At 36.7% G+C, this 17,257-nt stretch overlaps 1 protein-coding gene across 2 annotated transcripts in view; it reads left to right on the top strand.

Moving 5' to 3' along the window:
- LOC149206840 (Tetratricopeptide repeat (TPR)-like superfamily protein) overlaps positions 1–6,456 on the top strand; it is a 126,036-nt gene extending 119,580 nt beyond the window's left edge. Inside the window, exons 2-4 of one of the 2 annotated variants that reach the window (XM_089395600.1) lie at positions 4,356–4,508; positions 4,877–5,082; positions 5,248–6,456. In XM_089395600.1, the coding sequence (XP_089251726.1) occupies positions 4,356–4,508; positions 4,877–5,082; positions 5,248–5,446 (558 nt within the window). In that variant the 3' untranslated portion in view covers positions 5,447–6,456. The remainder of the gene's footprint in view (positions 1–4,355; positions 4,509–4,876; positions 5,083–5,247) is intronic. The other variant, XM_089395601.1, reaches the window with a different exon arrangement.
- Positions 6,457–17,257: the final 10,801 nt, after the last annotated feature.

The raw sequence follows: 17,257 nt of genomic DNA, 5'->3' as shown, positions 1-17,257 counted from the left end.
GTGAGTTTGGCGTCAGAGATTGAAATGAAGGATTTTGGAAAATACACTATTTCTTAGGATTGGAGATTCAGATTTGGTGAATCCCACGATGTACAGGCAGATGATTAGATTCGTGATGTACACGGTTAACACTAGGCCAAATATTTGCTTTACAGTGAACTCCCTGAACCAGTTTATGGTTAAGTTGAGGCATGTACAGTGGATGACAACAAAGCATGTGGTACTTGTGTTATACAGTTGGATGTGGTTTGAGATATGTCTCAGGAGGTGAAGTGAGTCCTTGTAGGAATATCACAAGTCATGAAGCAATGTGGCTTCAAGAAGGCAGAAGGACATGGCCGGATCACTTCGTCTGAGACATGATGCAAAGAGGAGCAGTAGAGCTCTAGTGGGCTAGTACATATCCACATATGAGTAGATTGTGGACATACTTCAAAGACAAGCTTAGTATGATGCTTAATGTTCCCCTCATTAAGGAAATGATGAGGTCTTTGCAAGATTGGGCATACCATCTCCTGAAGCCATAAAGGAATTTGGTAGGGTCATAAAAGACTATGATTTGGGGAGATGAATATATTCACCTTTAAAGCCAGAACAAAAGGACTTGGCTAAGTCATAAAGGACTTTGACCAGAAAGGTGAATGGCCCAAGGAAATTACAGGGGCAATTATATGGATACATTCACCTTTGAAGCGAAAAGGAGTTGGCTAGGTCGACCAAGAGGTGAATGACCCAGGGAAATTATAGGATTGGACGGAGCTTCTCTTGAGAAGCCAAAAGGACTTGGTTAGGTCGGCCACAGGAGATAGATGTAATTCGCCTTTGAAGCTTGAAGGACTTGGCTAGGTCATAAAGGACTTTGACTAGAAAGGTGAATGGTCCAAAGGAAAATTCTCTCCTGAAAAGCCAAAAGGACTTGACTAGGTTATAAAAGACTTTGACCATAAGAGATTGATACATTTTCCTAAGAAGCCATAAAGGACTTTGGACAAAGGCCCTAGATACTCACGTACATATGAGGAGTTACATTGCCCACTCCAGGATGGAGTTATCTTATAGACATGCATCAACATGACAAGCTCATGAAGTTTTCTTAAGGAAGGAGAAATTTCAGCAAAAGGGAAATCTATTACAGAGAATGCCTCTCTCGCTGAGAGGGAGTGTTGATTTTTTGTGTAGCAGCGGGAGGTATTCCTGTATGCCAAAAGGCCTCCCAAGTTGGCCAAGGAAAATTATGAAATGAAAAATTAAAATTTGTATTTTTGGGCTTCATGTAGGTCCCAAATGGTCAAGTTAGCCCCGCCATGAAGGGGTGTGACTTTTGGTCAAAAGTCACCCATTTTGACAAGTATAAAAACACAAGTTGACCTCATCATTTGAACCAATTCAGAGCATCACATATCTCTATTGGGAAATCAATGCTTATGTGAATTAGGGTTTGATTCCTCTTTCTTGATAATTACTTGTGAATTATGTTGGCTTCTCTTACTTCTTAATTTGTTTATCTTTCATCAAGCAATTACCAAATTATATGTATATGAAGATCACAAGAACAAGAGACGCAAGATTTAAGCGCTCAGCTAGGGAAAAACCCCTATAAGGGGAAAATCTAGTCAAAAACTCTTCCTTCTGTAGATTCAAATCAAGGTAAGACACTTCCAGACTTCTTAGACCTAGACAAATACCTCCTCCAACCACTAAGTCAGCCTTTCCCTACAATAGATGATCTTGACAAAATACTCCAAGTGACAACTTCCCAACAACAACTTCAGTCCAGAATTTCGGCCCTCAAGCAACAGAACTTCAACCCCCAACAACAAAATTTCAGACCTGCAGTAGACACAGATTTTTTGCCCCAGCAGCTGCTCAGAATCTTCGCATGTGTGAGAGATAGATAGCCTAAAACTCGATTTATGTCTTCCCTACAAATTTCGTCCTTCTCGAGCTTCTTCACTCTCTTTTTTTGCTTCTCTTTCTTGTAGGTCGAATTTGTTGAGTGTGTTACAAATAGGTCGAATTGCCTCTCCTTATATAGCCTTTCTGCTTGGTCGAATTTCCCTAATGTAGGCCGACTTCATGGGGATAGGGCCGACTTGGTGTGGAGGTGACAAATTACCTTTTTGACTCAAAATAATTATTTTTACATGATACAAAAGCCCAAGACGGGTCTAATAAAAATGACAATGACTCTAATGACTCAAGACAAACCTAGAAGCCTTCAATGGAGGCTTTGATCTAGAAAACTTTGACCCAAGCATGAAACCCATGCTTTAATAAGTCATTTTCTTTAATAATAAATTTTCTTTTTGACAAGTACAATTATGAAGACGAAGCTAGTTGCATTCTTCAACAATCTCTTCTATTTCTGATCCACACATGCGAAGTCAAGAGGAGGACTAAGACTGCCACATAGATCCAAGTCAGCCCTCCTCCAATCCATTTTCATCAAATCAAAGTCAACAAAAGTCAACGCTGGTCAACTTTCTCAATTCTGGTCAGTTCCTGAAATCTCGGCCTCTAAAATTTCGGGCCCTGAAATCTCGGCACTGTAACAGCATCTGCAAAACCGCAGGTACTACACATGTGGACAGATTTAGGGAAAAGTAGTTTGCTTTTTCTCTCCTTATATCTTCTTGTTTCTTTTACTTCGTTGATCTTTCCTCTCTTTCTTGCACAGAAATCGAATTGGTTGCCAAAATGTGGAGCATAGTTACCAATATATAGTTGTTCAATCATATGAAGGGACAACTTATGGGCTAGTTGACTTGTCCATCTGAAGGGCCGACTTGGCCTTGTGGTGATAAAATTGACTCTTTTGATTCAAAATAAAAAGTTTCTTTTTCTTACAAATAGTCCAAATGGGACTTTGACTCGTGACAAATTTCCTTATTGACTCAATAAACCCTAGAAGCATGAAGAACATGCTTTGACTAGAAAATAATAATAATAATAAAATTTCTTTTTCTTCTTTTTGTTTTTACATGAAATACATATTGATACAATGATAATTATGAAGACTGAACCTAGTTACATTTTTCAACATATGCTTCATGATTTTAATACCATAGTGTTTTAGGGTTTCAGGAAGCTAGCTGGCATTTTGTGGGCCGAACTGGAATGATCTAGTGTTGTAGCCTTGCACAAAAACAAGCAAAAATAGGGCTTTAAAGGGCCCCACCCATCCAGGAACCTCTGTGCCTCGGCCATGGATAACATCATGGAAATGGCATTGCTCCCTCTAGGCTCCCAAAGCTCTTGGAACCACCCCCCATGCATTGGGAATGTTTTGTACCCATTCCAAGTTCCTAGGAATCAGGAAATGGCAGGAACAAATTTCCCAATCCCCAGGTGCAGTTCCCATGCAAACGGGTATTGTATCCAGGCTGGCTGAGTTTTAATGCACACAAACACTGTATATAATGCAAATGGTATTTTTGATCAAAAATCAAGATTGAGAGTCCCCGATCAAAATTTCAGCTTCTCCAACTCCATAATGTGATAGAACTATTGTCTTGTGGGTGTGGGTGTGACATTAGGGAGGATAGAAGAACCCATACAACTATGGATAGAGCTAATGTCAATACATGATCTGTTGCATAACTTTTAACAAATAAAATTAGAGACTATAGAATTTGAAATTGGTTCCTCCAGCTAAGTGAGATGTCTCCTGCAAATTGTTACAGGTTATTTATATTGTGAATTATGCTTCTCCAAAATATTTTGTACTGGCCAAAGAGTCGATGGAAACTGTATTGAGTTTCTAAAATATGATCATATTGTCTGGCTATTGAACAACATAGCATTTTATCTTAATGAAAAGCTTAGTGAGGTCTATGTTTCTGTGTTCACAGGTTCTGCAAATCAACCATGCCATTACGTTATAAAATCCTGAACATAATATTAACTACTAAAGACTATATTATTACCAACCTTGAGATCCATCTCTCAAAACCTTGCCCAAGTGGCAACCAAACACGAAATAAATTCTTGTTTACGAAAATTCAATAGATCCCTTAATTACTTTTTACTGGATAGCTTCTTTGCACATAAGAAACAGAATGAACTCAATATATTTGTTTCCTCGAGATAATTCTCATTGTACAATCTTTGCATGTGATTGGTATATCTATATTTGAAATTTTGTTTTGACCAATTAATAGGTATTAGCAACTAAGCCAGAGAAGCAAGGTTCAAGTCTCAAGATGATGCCTGTCTTTCATTTGTAACTATGAACTGGGTGGTTCACACTAACTTCTATTCTGACACTCAAGGTATCTCCATTAGCAACCAAGAGTATGTGAAGATGATATATATTGTAGAAAATTTCTTAAACATGGTGTAAATCTGTGTTACAGCGTGCAAAGGAGCAAGCTAAAAAGAGAAAGGAAGCAGAGGTGATGTTTCAGATGGGTCAGCGGGCCTATGGGAAGGGCATGTACGGTAAGGCAGTAGAACTGCTTGAAGGTGCACTTACAAATGTTTCAAAAGTATCACTCTTTGGTGGTGAGGTGAGCTTAATATCTTTCCTTCTTGACAACGTTGTACAGCGTTTGCCATCCCGGGGAACTTATTGTGATGCCCAAACAGGATTTTATCTTTTTCAAGAAGCTTGCAAAACCTGATTTTTGTAAATGCTAATATGAACTCTAGAAATCACAAGATTGCTAAGCTAATTTCAACTTTATCTTATAGGTTGATTCATTGTTATACGTGGATTTGATTCATTCTGACATTGCTAGGCGATGTTTTCTACCTGTGTTTTTTTGTAATACAGAAATTACTTATTGACTGAAGAAGACAGTAATTACTAATGATTGAAACACCATCTAGCTATCGTAGACAAAATGTATAACGTGACTCTTTGTTGTCATTTCAGATTCAACTCTGGCTTGCTATGGCCTATGATGCTCATAATCGCCATGGTGATTGTATTGCCCTTTACAAGATCTTAGAGAAAACCCATCCAATTTCTGGTATTCGTAAGCAGGCTGCTGGTTTGCGTTATATTCTTGAGGCACCAAAGTTAAAAATTACAGAGGATGAGATGGTCACCATTCCTCTACTGAATTCAAACTATGACAGGTAAGCTTACCTTTTTCTTTCAAATTTGTAATGTATATTGAAATGTCTCTTTGTTATAGATACTTCCTTTTAAACTCCACAAAGAAATGGGATAGTTGAAAATATATGACATCAACCTCAGCATGTTCTTGGTTATTTTTATGCTCTCTCTGTTTTTTGTTCCAGTTCGAAGAGTTCACGGGGCCAGATGTACAGAAATCGGAAGAAGAAAATTTCTGTCAACAAAGAAACCTCACCTACAAGAGACTATTCTTCAGATTTTCTTGTTTGGAAACCTCCACAATGGGAACGCAGCCCTTATTTTTGGGTGGCTGTAGCTATGTGGCTTACATTAGTTGGGGTGGCTTTAGTGTTTCAAGACTAAGCCCTCTTTTGCTGGCTCACATGGTTAAAAGTATTCAGGATAGTTTGTGAAAGTTTCCCATTCTTGTCTGGTTAAGTTGGCTATGTATATTTAATGTTCAATTGTGAGGCATTCAATATAATCAAAGTTATATTTGTTGCGGTGAGCACATCTCATAGCATTGAATCAGATACTCAACAGATCAAGGTACAGATTTTTGTTCATCTGTAAAAAGTGGAGGATTTGAAGGATACTTGGCGCATGTATATAGGCCATATATCACATGTACCATTGTCAACAAGGATGAATGGTTATTATGAATAGCAAAAGACAAACGTCAAGAGGTACACGGTGCCAATATCTCTCCAGTTTGATAACTTCAATGTTGCAGTTAGTATATTAGCGTATATCCTTCACACCTCTCAAGGGGCAAGAGAGTAACAGCGTAATTGTACATATCTGCCGTTTTTGAACCGTGTCTTTAATAGCTGGTTGAGGTTTGCCAGCACAGACTGTAATTTTATAGTGACCTTTTTGTAGTCAAATATGAGCATAGTTACAAACATGGTCGCACATTGTAATTATTCCATTTCAAGCAGTTTCAATCGAACCTAATCATATAGTAGGTTCATGGTGTTGAAATCGTGATATGGCTTATGTACAGATTAAGGAGAATTTGTTGACAACCGTGCAGCAGCATTTTTTTGTGGGTGGGGAAGGGGACGGGAAGGAATACTGTATAGTAACTTACAGCGGCCCCTTTAGCTAAGCTTCCGTACTATAAGTGGCATTTCTATGCTTTCAAAATCCCTAGGATTTGCACCTGGCCTCATCTGCACCCTATCGGAGGGTTTTGAACTTGTGTCATTGCATTGAAAAAAGCCGGATCACCTCACTGCTAAACCACATGCCTGTGAGCGATTATGGGGTGTTCTTATTTGGGGTGTGGCTTATAAACCACATCAAAATATTTCAAACTTGTAAATAGGCTGATATTAATTGTAAACAGATCGTAAATGACTTCCAGACAACTTTTTGCTTCTTAGTTGTGTGGATTCCAAATATTGGGCTTTGCCCATTTCAAATGAAAATAAGTCGATGGTGATTTTCAAATGGGACCTTAATAGAGGGAGATTATCTGTGTGTATATATACCCACAAAGAAGTCGGTAAGCTGATATCTAGTTGTCTACGATCACAACTTCATGTTCACTTCGTATTGCATCAGTGATTCTGCTTGGAATATTAATGAAAGCTGATATATTCAGGTGCGTCAAGTACTCCTTATTTATGGTAAATCCAAGCTTCGCCCCTTGTTGACATTTCATTATACAAATGAAACAACGATTCACCTTTACTTGGAGAATCCTTCTCCCTTTAAAAGATTAAAATGCATTTTGGTTGATGACTAACATTGCATTGTGCCTTACATGCACATTGTCTCTTCTATGATATAGTAATATATTGTGCCTTCCTTAAATGCATTGTCTCTTCAATGAGATAGTAATGTAGGATTCTCCTCCTCACTATCATAATTTTGAATAAGGGTTTCTAGGAGTAATAATGAATTAATAAGAATTAAAGACATCCGCACATCCTTACACATCCTTACACATCCTTACAGATGTAATAGAAGAGAACAAGGGTGTAAATACAAGGAGATAGACATGAAGATAAAAATTATTGTTGTTAAAGTTTAAAATAAGAGGTTCAATACAAGTACAAATAGGTGATGATAATATGGAATTCAAGGGTCTTATTTATACAGAAGTTATGTTGTCTTTAGGTATCATATAATGCTGAAATAATAACAAAATATTAACTACCTTGAGTATCGTTGTCTTTAAGTCGGTATCTGATATTAATGAAATTATAAAACACACTACATTTATTCATTGGTGTTAACTATGATGACTTGGCCTCAAAGCATAGACAAGTTAGGAATTTTTTCATAGAAGTTGTTGAATCTTGTTGAAAATATAGCTTCGGTCAGTGCTTTCATTAACAAAAACTTCAAGGTCAAAATTATGATTGTGAAAGCTTCAAAAAGATCAGGTTAGCTCCATCTCAAAAGGTGACTTTTTGAAGGGCCGTGACCCTCCCACATTGACACTATAAATAACCCATCGAAGGAGATCATTTCATCATCCAATCACATAACAAGAACTCATCTACTAGCTGCAAAAGATTCCACATGTTCAAAGGAGAAGCCAAAGAAGATTATGATTTGAAGTTTGACTGCGTTGACCAAGTGTTGATTGAATTGTTTCTGGGTTTGACAAAATTGTGGAAGAAGACCGAAAATTGCAGTGAATTTGGACCTCTATTGTTTGCCATTTGTGATCCTCAAACCTGTGGAATTTCGGCCTATTGACTTGCATTGACCTCAGAACACCGGCTTATGACAGCTCTGCAAGTTTGACCATTGTTGCCCGAACTTTGACTGGTATTGACAATGGAAAATCAATGATATTTCTCTCTGTTTTGGGATACTTTGACTTGATATTGAAAGGTCAATATTTGACCTTTGATTGTATATTGTTGGACAAGAATTGGAACTGATTATTCTCTCATAAGGAAAAGATTGGATTGGGTTTTCCCCTTTGTGGGTTTTTCCCTAGTCATTGACCTAATATCTGGTGTCTATTGTCTCTTTGTCTTCTTGTGATCTCTACTGCTCATTGTTTATGGTAGAAGTTTTTCATGTGTAACTGCTTGATGATTTAAATGCTCTACAAGTTACATTAAATGCTCTAAAGTGGATTGAGAAATCATTCGAAGTAGTTACCAGTTTTGAAAAATTTATTCTAGTTCTACTTTATTTTAGTTCTCTATATTTGAATCACCATGAATACCTTCATGAAGACCGAACACAAACTAGAAGGAGCATTAAACTTTAGAGCATAGAAAACAATGGTGGATCTCATTCTTGCTAGAAATAAAGTATTGGGTGTTGTGACAGGAAAAGTTTCCAAACCATGAGATTCAACTTCTCAAATAGAAAAAGAGAAGTATCAAGATGAAGACATCCTAGCAAGAAGCATCATTAAGAGACCACCCCATTTCTTACATTTATGATCATGAATCTTCCAAAGCAATGTATGATGCTCTTATTGGTCTTTATACAATCAACATCACGAATCAATCTATTAGTCTAAGGAACCAACTTATAGATGCCAAGATGACAAGCGATAATATTGTGGCATCTTACTTTGTAAAGCCATCTCAAATTCGGGATCAACTCAAGGTAATTCATGAACATATTTTAGACAAAGAATTGGTCATTACTGCTCTCAATGGATTACCTCCCTCTTGGAGTACTTTTGTGTTTGGAATCAATGCTAGAGAAACTCCTCCCACCTTTTAAAATTATGGAATGCTTCCACTCAAGAGGAATCTAGCCTCATAAATAGAGGAATGGCTCCAAATGAAGAATCACTAGCTCTTGTTGCTCATGCAGAAAGGCACAAGGGAAGGAATAACTTAAATTTTCTAAGAAATAAAGGACAAGGACTTGCTCCAAACCAAAATCAAGGAAGTAGACCTACTCCTCAAGGAAGAAGACCTCCCTCTTCTAGAAATTTTGACTTGTCAAAGGTTGAATGTTTTCGTTGTCATGCATATGGGCATTATCAAAGGGATAGCCATCAAGGTAGAAAAAGCAAAAATGAATAACATGCATCAACAACTGAAGCTGGAGAACCATCATCCAAAAGGAAGCCAAAAGATCAAAATTCTAGTGATGAAGAATATTCTTTTATCTCTGCTCTAACAGGTTCCCTTGCAGGACATGATGAAGTTTGGTTGATTGATAGTGGTACCTCTAGGCACATGACAGGCTGCTGTGATAATCTTACAGAATTGATGGACAAAAGATACCTCAAAAGGTGGAACTTGGAGACAATGGAAAATATGAAGTCAAAGGCATTGGGTCTTCCGCATTTCGAATGGAAGCATGTACAAATGTTTCTATTAACAATATACTTTATTTTCTTGGATTAAAGAAGAATCTCTTGTCTATTTCTTCTCTTGAAGATAAGGGCTATAGAGTTGCATTTGTGGATGGACAAGTACTTGCTTGGAAGAAAGATTCCTCATTTGAATCTACCAAAGTAATTGGGGTAAGGATAGGCGGGCCATATCGTCTTCTTGGTAGATCTATTGAAGCTCTCCTACATAATATTACTAATCTATGTGAACTTTGGCACCGAAGGTATGCTCATGTTCACTATAAAGCCCTATCTAGAATGAAAGATTGTGTAAATGGTGTTCTTGAGATCAAAATTGAACATGATGGCATTTGTAAAGGTTGTGCTCTTGGAAAAAATGTTAGAGGAATATTTTCTAGTAGTGATAGCAGGTCTGAGGAAATTCTTGATCTCATTCATTCTGATGACTTTGGACCCATGCATGTCAAATCCTTGGGTGGCCATCTATATTATGTCACATTTACTGGTGATTATTCTCGAAAAACATGGATATATTTCATGACAACCAAAGGTGAAGTGTATGTCAAATTACGTGAATTCAAACCTTAGATTGAAAATGCTACAGGGAAGAAAATCAAGATTTTAAGATTTGACAATGGAGGAGAGTATGTCTTTAAAAAACTCATTTCTTTATGTAAAGAAGCTGAGATAAAAAAGGAGCTCATTGTTCCTTACAATCCTCAACAAAATGGATAGCTGAAAGAAAGAATAGAACAATTATGGATGTTGCCAGAGCAATGATCCATGACCAAGATATTCCAAGTTTTTTATGGAACGAAGTTGCAAGAATTGTTGTATATGTACAAAATTGTTGTCCTCATCAAATCCTAGAATACAAGACCCCTGAAGAAGTATTTTCAGGTGAAAACCCAAATGTTGGTAATTAAGAATCTTTGGTTGTCCTGCATTTGTTCATGTTCCCAAGGAGAAAGGATGAAAACTAAACCATTTGGACAAAAGGGAATCTTTGTTGGATACAGTGAGAATTCTAAGGGTTTCAAGGTATTTATCCTAGGGAATCGTTCAATTGAAACTACAGGATGTTATCTTTGATGAAAATGCTGCATTTTGGAATTCTAGAGAGTCTCACTTGGAGATTGATAATGAAGTTCAAGAAGCTCCTAAAAATGTTGAACCAAAAGAACATGTTTCAATGGAAGAAGATGAAGATGTTCAAGAAGAAGAATTTCATGAAACTAATGATCCTCCTGAAGCTCATGCACCTGAATCTAGAAAAAGGCCTGCCTGGTTGAAGAGCACTTTAAAGGATGTTGAAGTACATGCTGCTGCTCGTGAAACATTTAGAGAAAGCAAAAGGCCTAGAAAATACTCAGGTTATATAGCCCTTATGACTAGCCTCATTGAAGTCGAGCCATCCTCCTTTGAAGAAGCTGTTGAACACCAGGAATGGAGAGAAGCCATGACAAAAGAATACCAATCCATATTGAAAAATAATGTTTAGGATATTGCACCTAGACTTGAGGGTAAATTTTTTGTCACTTCAAAATTGATCTACAAAATCAAACATGCAGTTGATGGAAGTGTGGAAAAATACAAAGCAAGATTCGTGGCTCGTGGATTCTCCTAGAAAGAGGGAGAAGATTATGCCGATAAATTTGTTCCAGTTGCCAGGTATACATCTATTAAATAAATTATTGCACTTGCTTCTATAATAGGTCGGAAATTACATCAATTAGATGTCAAAATTTCTTTTCTGAATGGGATTATAGAAGAAGAGGTTTATGTTGAACAACATCAAGGATTTGAAATTCATAATAGAGAGACTCATGTATGTAAATTTTAGAAAGCCCTATATGGACTCAAACAAGCCCCTCGTGCATGGTGTCCCTACATTGATAATTACTTGATAAGTCTTGGTTTTACCAAAAGTGATGTTGATGCCAACCTATATCTCAAACTTGTGAAAGGAAAACCCTTGATATTATTGTCATATGTGGATGACTTGTTTTTTATTGGAGCTGAGAATTTGGTTGCTCAATGCAAGAAATAATTAATTTCGGAGTTTGAAATGAAGGATCTTGGCCTTATGCACTACTATCTCGGATTGGAAATTTGGCAAAAACCTGATGGAATATTTGTTGGGCAAGGAAAGTATACTATGAAGTGTTGGAAAATGCAATGTGGCAACTTGTTAATTCATATTTTCCTTAACCTTAATATTTTCTTGTGAACTTAGTCTTCTTGTGTTCTTTATTTAGATCTTTTCATCAAACAAATATCAAGAACATAAACAGTAACAATAGAGGACACAAAAATTAGGCTCTCAGCCAGGGAAAAATTGCTCGAAGGGGATAACATGGAAAACTCATCACTTCTTATAGAATCTGCTTCAAATGAGACAATAAAGACCCAATCCTAGACCAAGTCTTTCTCCAATTACCAAGTTAGCCCTTCCAACAAGTCCTTTCTTTAACCTAGTACAAACAACTTTAAACTGCAACTTCGACCTCCTAGCTTCAAAAATGCTTCTTCAACTTGCAACATCAACCCTGTAGCAATTGTAGAAACCCTAATCTAGCATCCTCTTGAGACCTTCCTTGAGTAAGATGGCTCCTCCTAAGGTCAATGAGGTCAAAACAGAGTATTCTTCCTTCCAACAACATGAGACTGCACTTCGTCCTACTGCAAATTGGATATGCAATTTTGGCCTCCTTGGTAGCTACAAAAACCCTATACTTTCACATGTGTGAGAGAAAGATAGCCCAAAAACAAGATTTTGGTCCTTCCTTTGTTCTTCTAGACCTTCACGAACTTCTTCTTCTGCGTCCCAGCTATAGATCAAACTTCCTTATTGAGATTGAACTTCTTGGTGAGTGAGTGATAAATGAGGTCGAAATGCTCCTTTATATAGCCTTTCCAAGGGGTCAAATTCCCTCCTTTAGGTCGACTTCAAGCTACTAAGGCCGATTTGTACTTTTGGAGTTTCCAATACTTTCTATACTGAAAAATAATTATTTTTCCAATTACATTTTTCTTGAAAGGGTTTTAAAAACATGATGTTGCTAGGTCCCTATAATACTAGTGTATCCCCCTTATTGTTATTGTTGTGTCCATGTATTCTCCATATTGTTATTGTTGTGCCCCATAGAATCCAACTATTGTTATTGTTGTGCCCTTACATTATTATTGTTATGTAGGCTTTGATTATATTATGACCCCTTAAACTCCTATATATATAAAGGAGGTCTTGTAATTTGTATCATCTGAGAATTGTTCATTTTATGTAATGTAAATAAGGTTTTCCCTTCGAAGAGGATAATTTTTAAGTCATTGATCTATCTTTTTGTGAGTTGGTTGCATAACATTTGGTATCAGAGCTTTGGATTCTAGGGTTTCGCTTCTTCAAACAGGTCATCTTGGAATTTTCGCTATAAATTTTTTTCTACGAGGCTTCAGAAGATGAAATTTTTACCACATGAAGCTGAAATCTTGGTGAACTTCGTCTAAAAATTCTAGAGCTTGGTTCGCTATATTTTCAGAGATATGATCTTAGGAAGTTAGGGTTTTTGCAAGCTCTAGAATTCTGTCTCAAACAAGTGACCTAGGGAGAATTGTCATAACTTTCATTTTAGGCATCAAATTTGAATTATGTGAAAAGTGGTTGAAAGTGCACGTAATGTAGTTTTTCGTGTAGCAATTTCAGGGTCGAAGGTTGAAACAGTGACACGTGGCATCTTGTACAACTTCGCTCTACTGAACCAGTCGGTATTCAGGACATTGTGGGAGATTTGGCATAACTCTTTCTTGAAGAATCCACAGGAAGAAATTTCAGAACTTGGAGATCCGAAATTACAAAGTTACAACCGTTTCAAGACCAAGTTCCTAAAAGCAAGAAAAAGGTGTATATTTTTTGTATAAATTTTGTTTGAAAAATCAGTTCGAAGTGATTTCAAGGGCATATTGAAGCATAGATATTAGTATTGGGTTCTAAATGCCTCCTAAGCAAAAGAATTATACACCCATTAAGCCCTCAGAAAGCTCTACTATGACGCATGAAGAGGAAGAATTGCAGCATGATATATCAAAATTACGAGACTAAGTGCAACAAATTTCGCTCTCACAAAGAGCAACCAAATATGAACTAAAAGGTGACATGGATGGTTTAAAAGGCGACATGGAAGGTTTGAAAAATTTGTTGCAAGAAAGGCTTTCCAGTGGTGACAAGGTAATCCATGAAAATCATGCTGAGGAAAAAAGGAATATGAATTAAGATCTTAGAGACTCCAATGTGGGGTTTAAGAACCACCACATTCCAATGATAAATGTGAGGAAGTTTGATGGCAAAGATTCGGTAACATGGATACTACAGATGGAGCAATATTTTGATGTACAAGATGTGCAACCCTCACAAAAGGTACATATTGCATCTTTATATTTAGAATTCAATCAGTTTGTATGGTATAGATGACTTTGTTCTCGTAAACCACTTGTCACCTGGTCAATTTTTATGGAGGAAATGATAACACATTATGAAGATACAAAGAGAAACACCTTCTTTAGCCAATGATAAATTTCAAACAAAAGGGTTTAATGGTGGAGCACATTGAAAAATTCCAAAAATTGAATATTAGGGTAACCGATATTCCAGAGAAGCATACGATTGATGTCTTCATAGGACTTTTAAAGATAACATCCAACATGAGGTTCACCTTTGGGAACCTGATTCATTAGAGAAGACATTCAGGGTGGCAAGAAAAATTGAAAGCAAAATTATGGCAACAAGGAAGTCTACCACTCATAACTATAAAGACGGAAGTAGTCTTTCACAACCTACAAGGTTGACACCACAAAAATTGGAGGAAAAAAGATAAAAATGGATTTGTTACAGTTCTGATAGCAAATAAACTAGAGGTCATAAGTGTGCGAGAAGATATTATTCTACATAGATTGTGAAGAGGAGGAAGAAAATGAACAAGAAATATCGAAGGAGGAGGATATACACCAGGAACCAACCCCAGAGAAAGAAGAAATGAATTTGACCAGATCTTGTAATGCATTGGCTGGAATTACCACTCCCTAAAATCTCGAGATAGAAGGACATATCAAGAGGAAAAAGTTAATAGTGTTGATTGATTCGAGTAGTACCCATAATTTTATTCATTTTAAGATAGCCAAGCAATTGAATTGCTTCTTATATCCAGCACCAAAGTGTTAAGTGATGGTTGCAAATGGAGGAACTATAAATTGCTTTGGAAAGTGCCATAATATCAAGCTAACCATGGGGGAATATGTATTGAATAGTTCAATGCTTTCCATTCCAATGGGTGGTGTTAATGTGGTATTAGGAGTCTAATGGTTATAATCTTTGGGGATGATAGCTTTCAATTTCCAAGAACGTTTCTTGATTTTTTTTTGGGAAGGAAAGGAAGTTGAATTAAGGGGTATCGCAAGGAAACCAACAAAGATAATTAACTTTAATGGCATGACAAAGCTTCTGAAGAAAGAACAAGAAGGCGTAATTGCACAATTATGCTCACTAGGGTTTCAAACACCGAAATCATCTATTTCTCCATATCTCCAAAAGTCTTGGACAATCATTCCAAGGTGTTTGAGACTCCCAAAGGCCTCCCACCTATTTGTGATCATGATCATGCGATTCACTTGATTCCAGGAAGTGTTCCTCCAAACATCAGGCCTTACAGAAATCCTTATGCCCAAAAGAGTTAGATTGAACATATGGTTGCAGAAGTGCTAGAGGCTGATATAATTCAACCTAGTAAAAGTTCTTTCTCTGCTCCAGTAGTATTGGTGCACAAGAAGGATGGATCATGGCGTATGTGTCCAAATTATAGGGAGCTCAACAAGCTCACTATTAAAGATAAATTTCTCATTCCTGTCATTGATGAATTGTTGGATGAATTACATGGAACAATTTACTTCACCAAGCTGGATCTTTGTTCAAGATATCATCAAATTAGAATGAAGATTGAAGACATTCTGAAAACAACATTCAGAACTCATGAGGGTCATTATGAATTTTGGTCATGCATTTTGGCCTTACTAATGCACCTTCCACATTTCAAGGTTTGTTGAATTCCATTTTTAAACCCTTCTTTCGAAATGTTGTGTTAGTATTTTTTGACGATATACTAATCTACAACAAGTGTTGGAAGGATCATGTTCAACATGTTGACAGGGTGTTTAAACTATTGGAGGAGAAACAATTATATGCAAAAACCATTTGGAGTACATGAGGTGGAATATTTGGGTCATATTGTATCTCATGAGGGTGTTAAGGTAGACCCTAACAAAATTAAATCCACTAAGGAATGGAAAATCCCCACAACCATAAAGCATCTTCAAGGATTTCTTGGGTTGACAGGGTATTATCACAAGTTTGTAAGAATTATGGGAGAATAGTAGCACCTCTAACATCAATACTGAAGAAAGATGCATTTTTTTGGATTCCAAAAGCAATGAAGGCCTTTGAACATATTAAAGAGGCAATGTGCCAAGCATTGGTCTTAGCTATGCTAGACTTCACAATTATTTATTTATTTATTTATTTTTGTGAAATGTGATGCTTCATGAAATGAAATTGGTGTTGTTTTAATGCAAGAAGGAAGACCCATTGCTTTTGAAAGTTGTCCAATCAAAGGAACATATTTACACAAACCTATTTATGAGAAGGAAATGTTAACAATACTACATGCACTAAAACAATGACAACTTTACCTAATGTGAAGACACTTCAAGGTAAAAACAGATCATGATAGTCTTAAATACTTTTGGAACAAAGATTATCTTCAAAAGAACAACAAATATGGGTGACAAAGATGTTGGGTTATGACTTTGAAATAATCTACAAAAAAGGGAAGCAAAATGTTGTTGCAGATACACTCTCAAGAAAGGATGAGGATGTGGAAGCATTATTTTGTGTCATTTCTATTATCCAACATGAGTGGATAAACAAAGCAAGGAATGAATGGAAGAATGATGAAGAGGTTGTGGTCACTCATTCAAAAGTTGTAGCAAGATCCCAGTACATCTGATACCTTTAGCTGGAAAAATGATTCATTATGGTACAAAGATCACTTATATCTTTGTAAGAATTCCCAACTCAAACAAAATATTCTTATGGAATTGCACACCTCTCTCTTAGAAGGGCAGTCGAGATTTTTAAAAACTTACCAGAGCGTCAAGAAGGATTTTTTTGGGATGGCCTTAAAACGGATATTCAGAAGTTTGTAGCAGAATGTTTGGCTTGCCAACAAAATAAAGTTGAGACAATTAAGACCTCGAGTCTATTACAACCTTTATCCATTCCAAGTCAGCGTTGAGAGGAGGTCTCAATGGATTTTATCATAGGTTTACCCAAGTCTGAAGGAAAGAGTGTCATCATGGTGGTAGTTGATAGAATTACCAAGTATGCACACTTTTGTGCATTATCTCATCCTTTTAAAGCTAGTACAGTTGCTACTGCATTTATGGAAACAATTCAAAAGCTTCATGGAAATCCAAAGATTATATAAGTGACAGAGATCCCATTTTCACTGGAAAATTTTGGACAAAATTATTTTCTTGTCTTGGTACTCAATTAGCTCATAACTCATCTTATCATCCTCAATTTGATGGGAAAATTGAGATAGTGAACAAATGTTTGGAAGGATATATTTGTTGCTTTGTATCTGATAAACAAACACAATGGGTCAAGTGGTTACCTCTAGCTGAATGGTGGTATAACACTTCCTTCCATACTGCAGCAAAAATGACTCCATTTATGTCACTTTATGGATATCATCCACCATCCATCACATCATATTTAAGAGAAAATTTTAAGGTTCAAATAGTGGAAGATCACATCGAGCATCAACAACAAGTTC

This window comes from Pinus tabuliformis, chromosome 1_2 (assembly GCF_031772625.1).
Source record: "Pinus tabuliformis cultivar Carrire ecotype Pingquan chromosome 1_2, CPIR1, whole genome shotgun sequence".
In the NCBI taxonomy this organism is placed as follows: Eukaryota; Viridiplantae; Streptophyta; class Pinopsida; order Pinales; family Pinaceae; genus Pinus; species Pinus tabuliformis.
The sequence above is the reverse complement of the archived record's forward strand: the minus strand, read 5'-3'. Positions and strand labels throughout refer to the sequence as shown.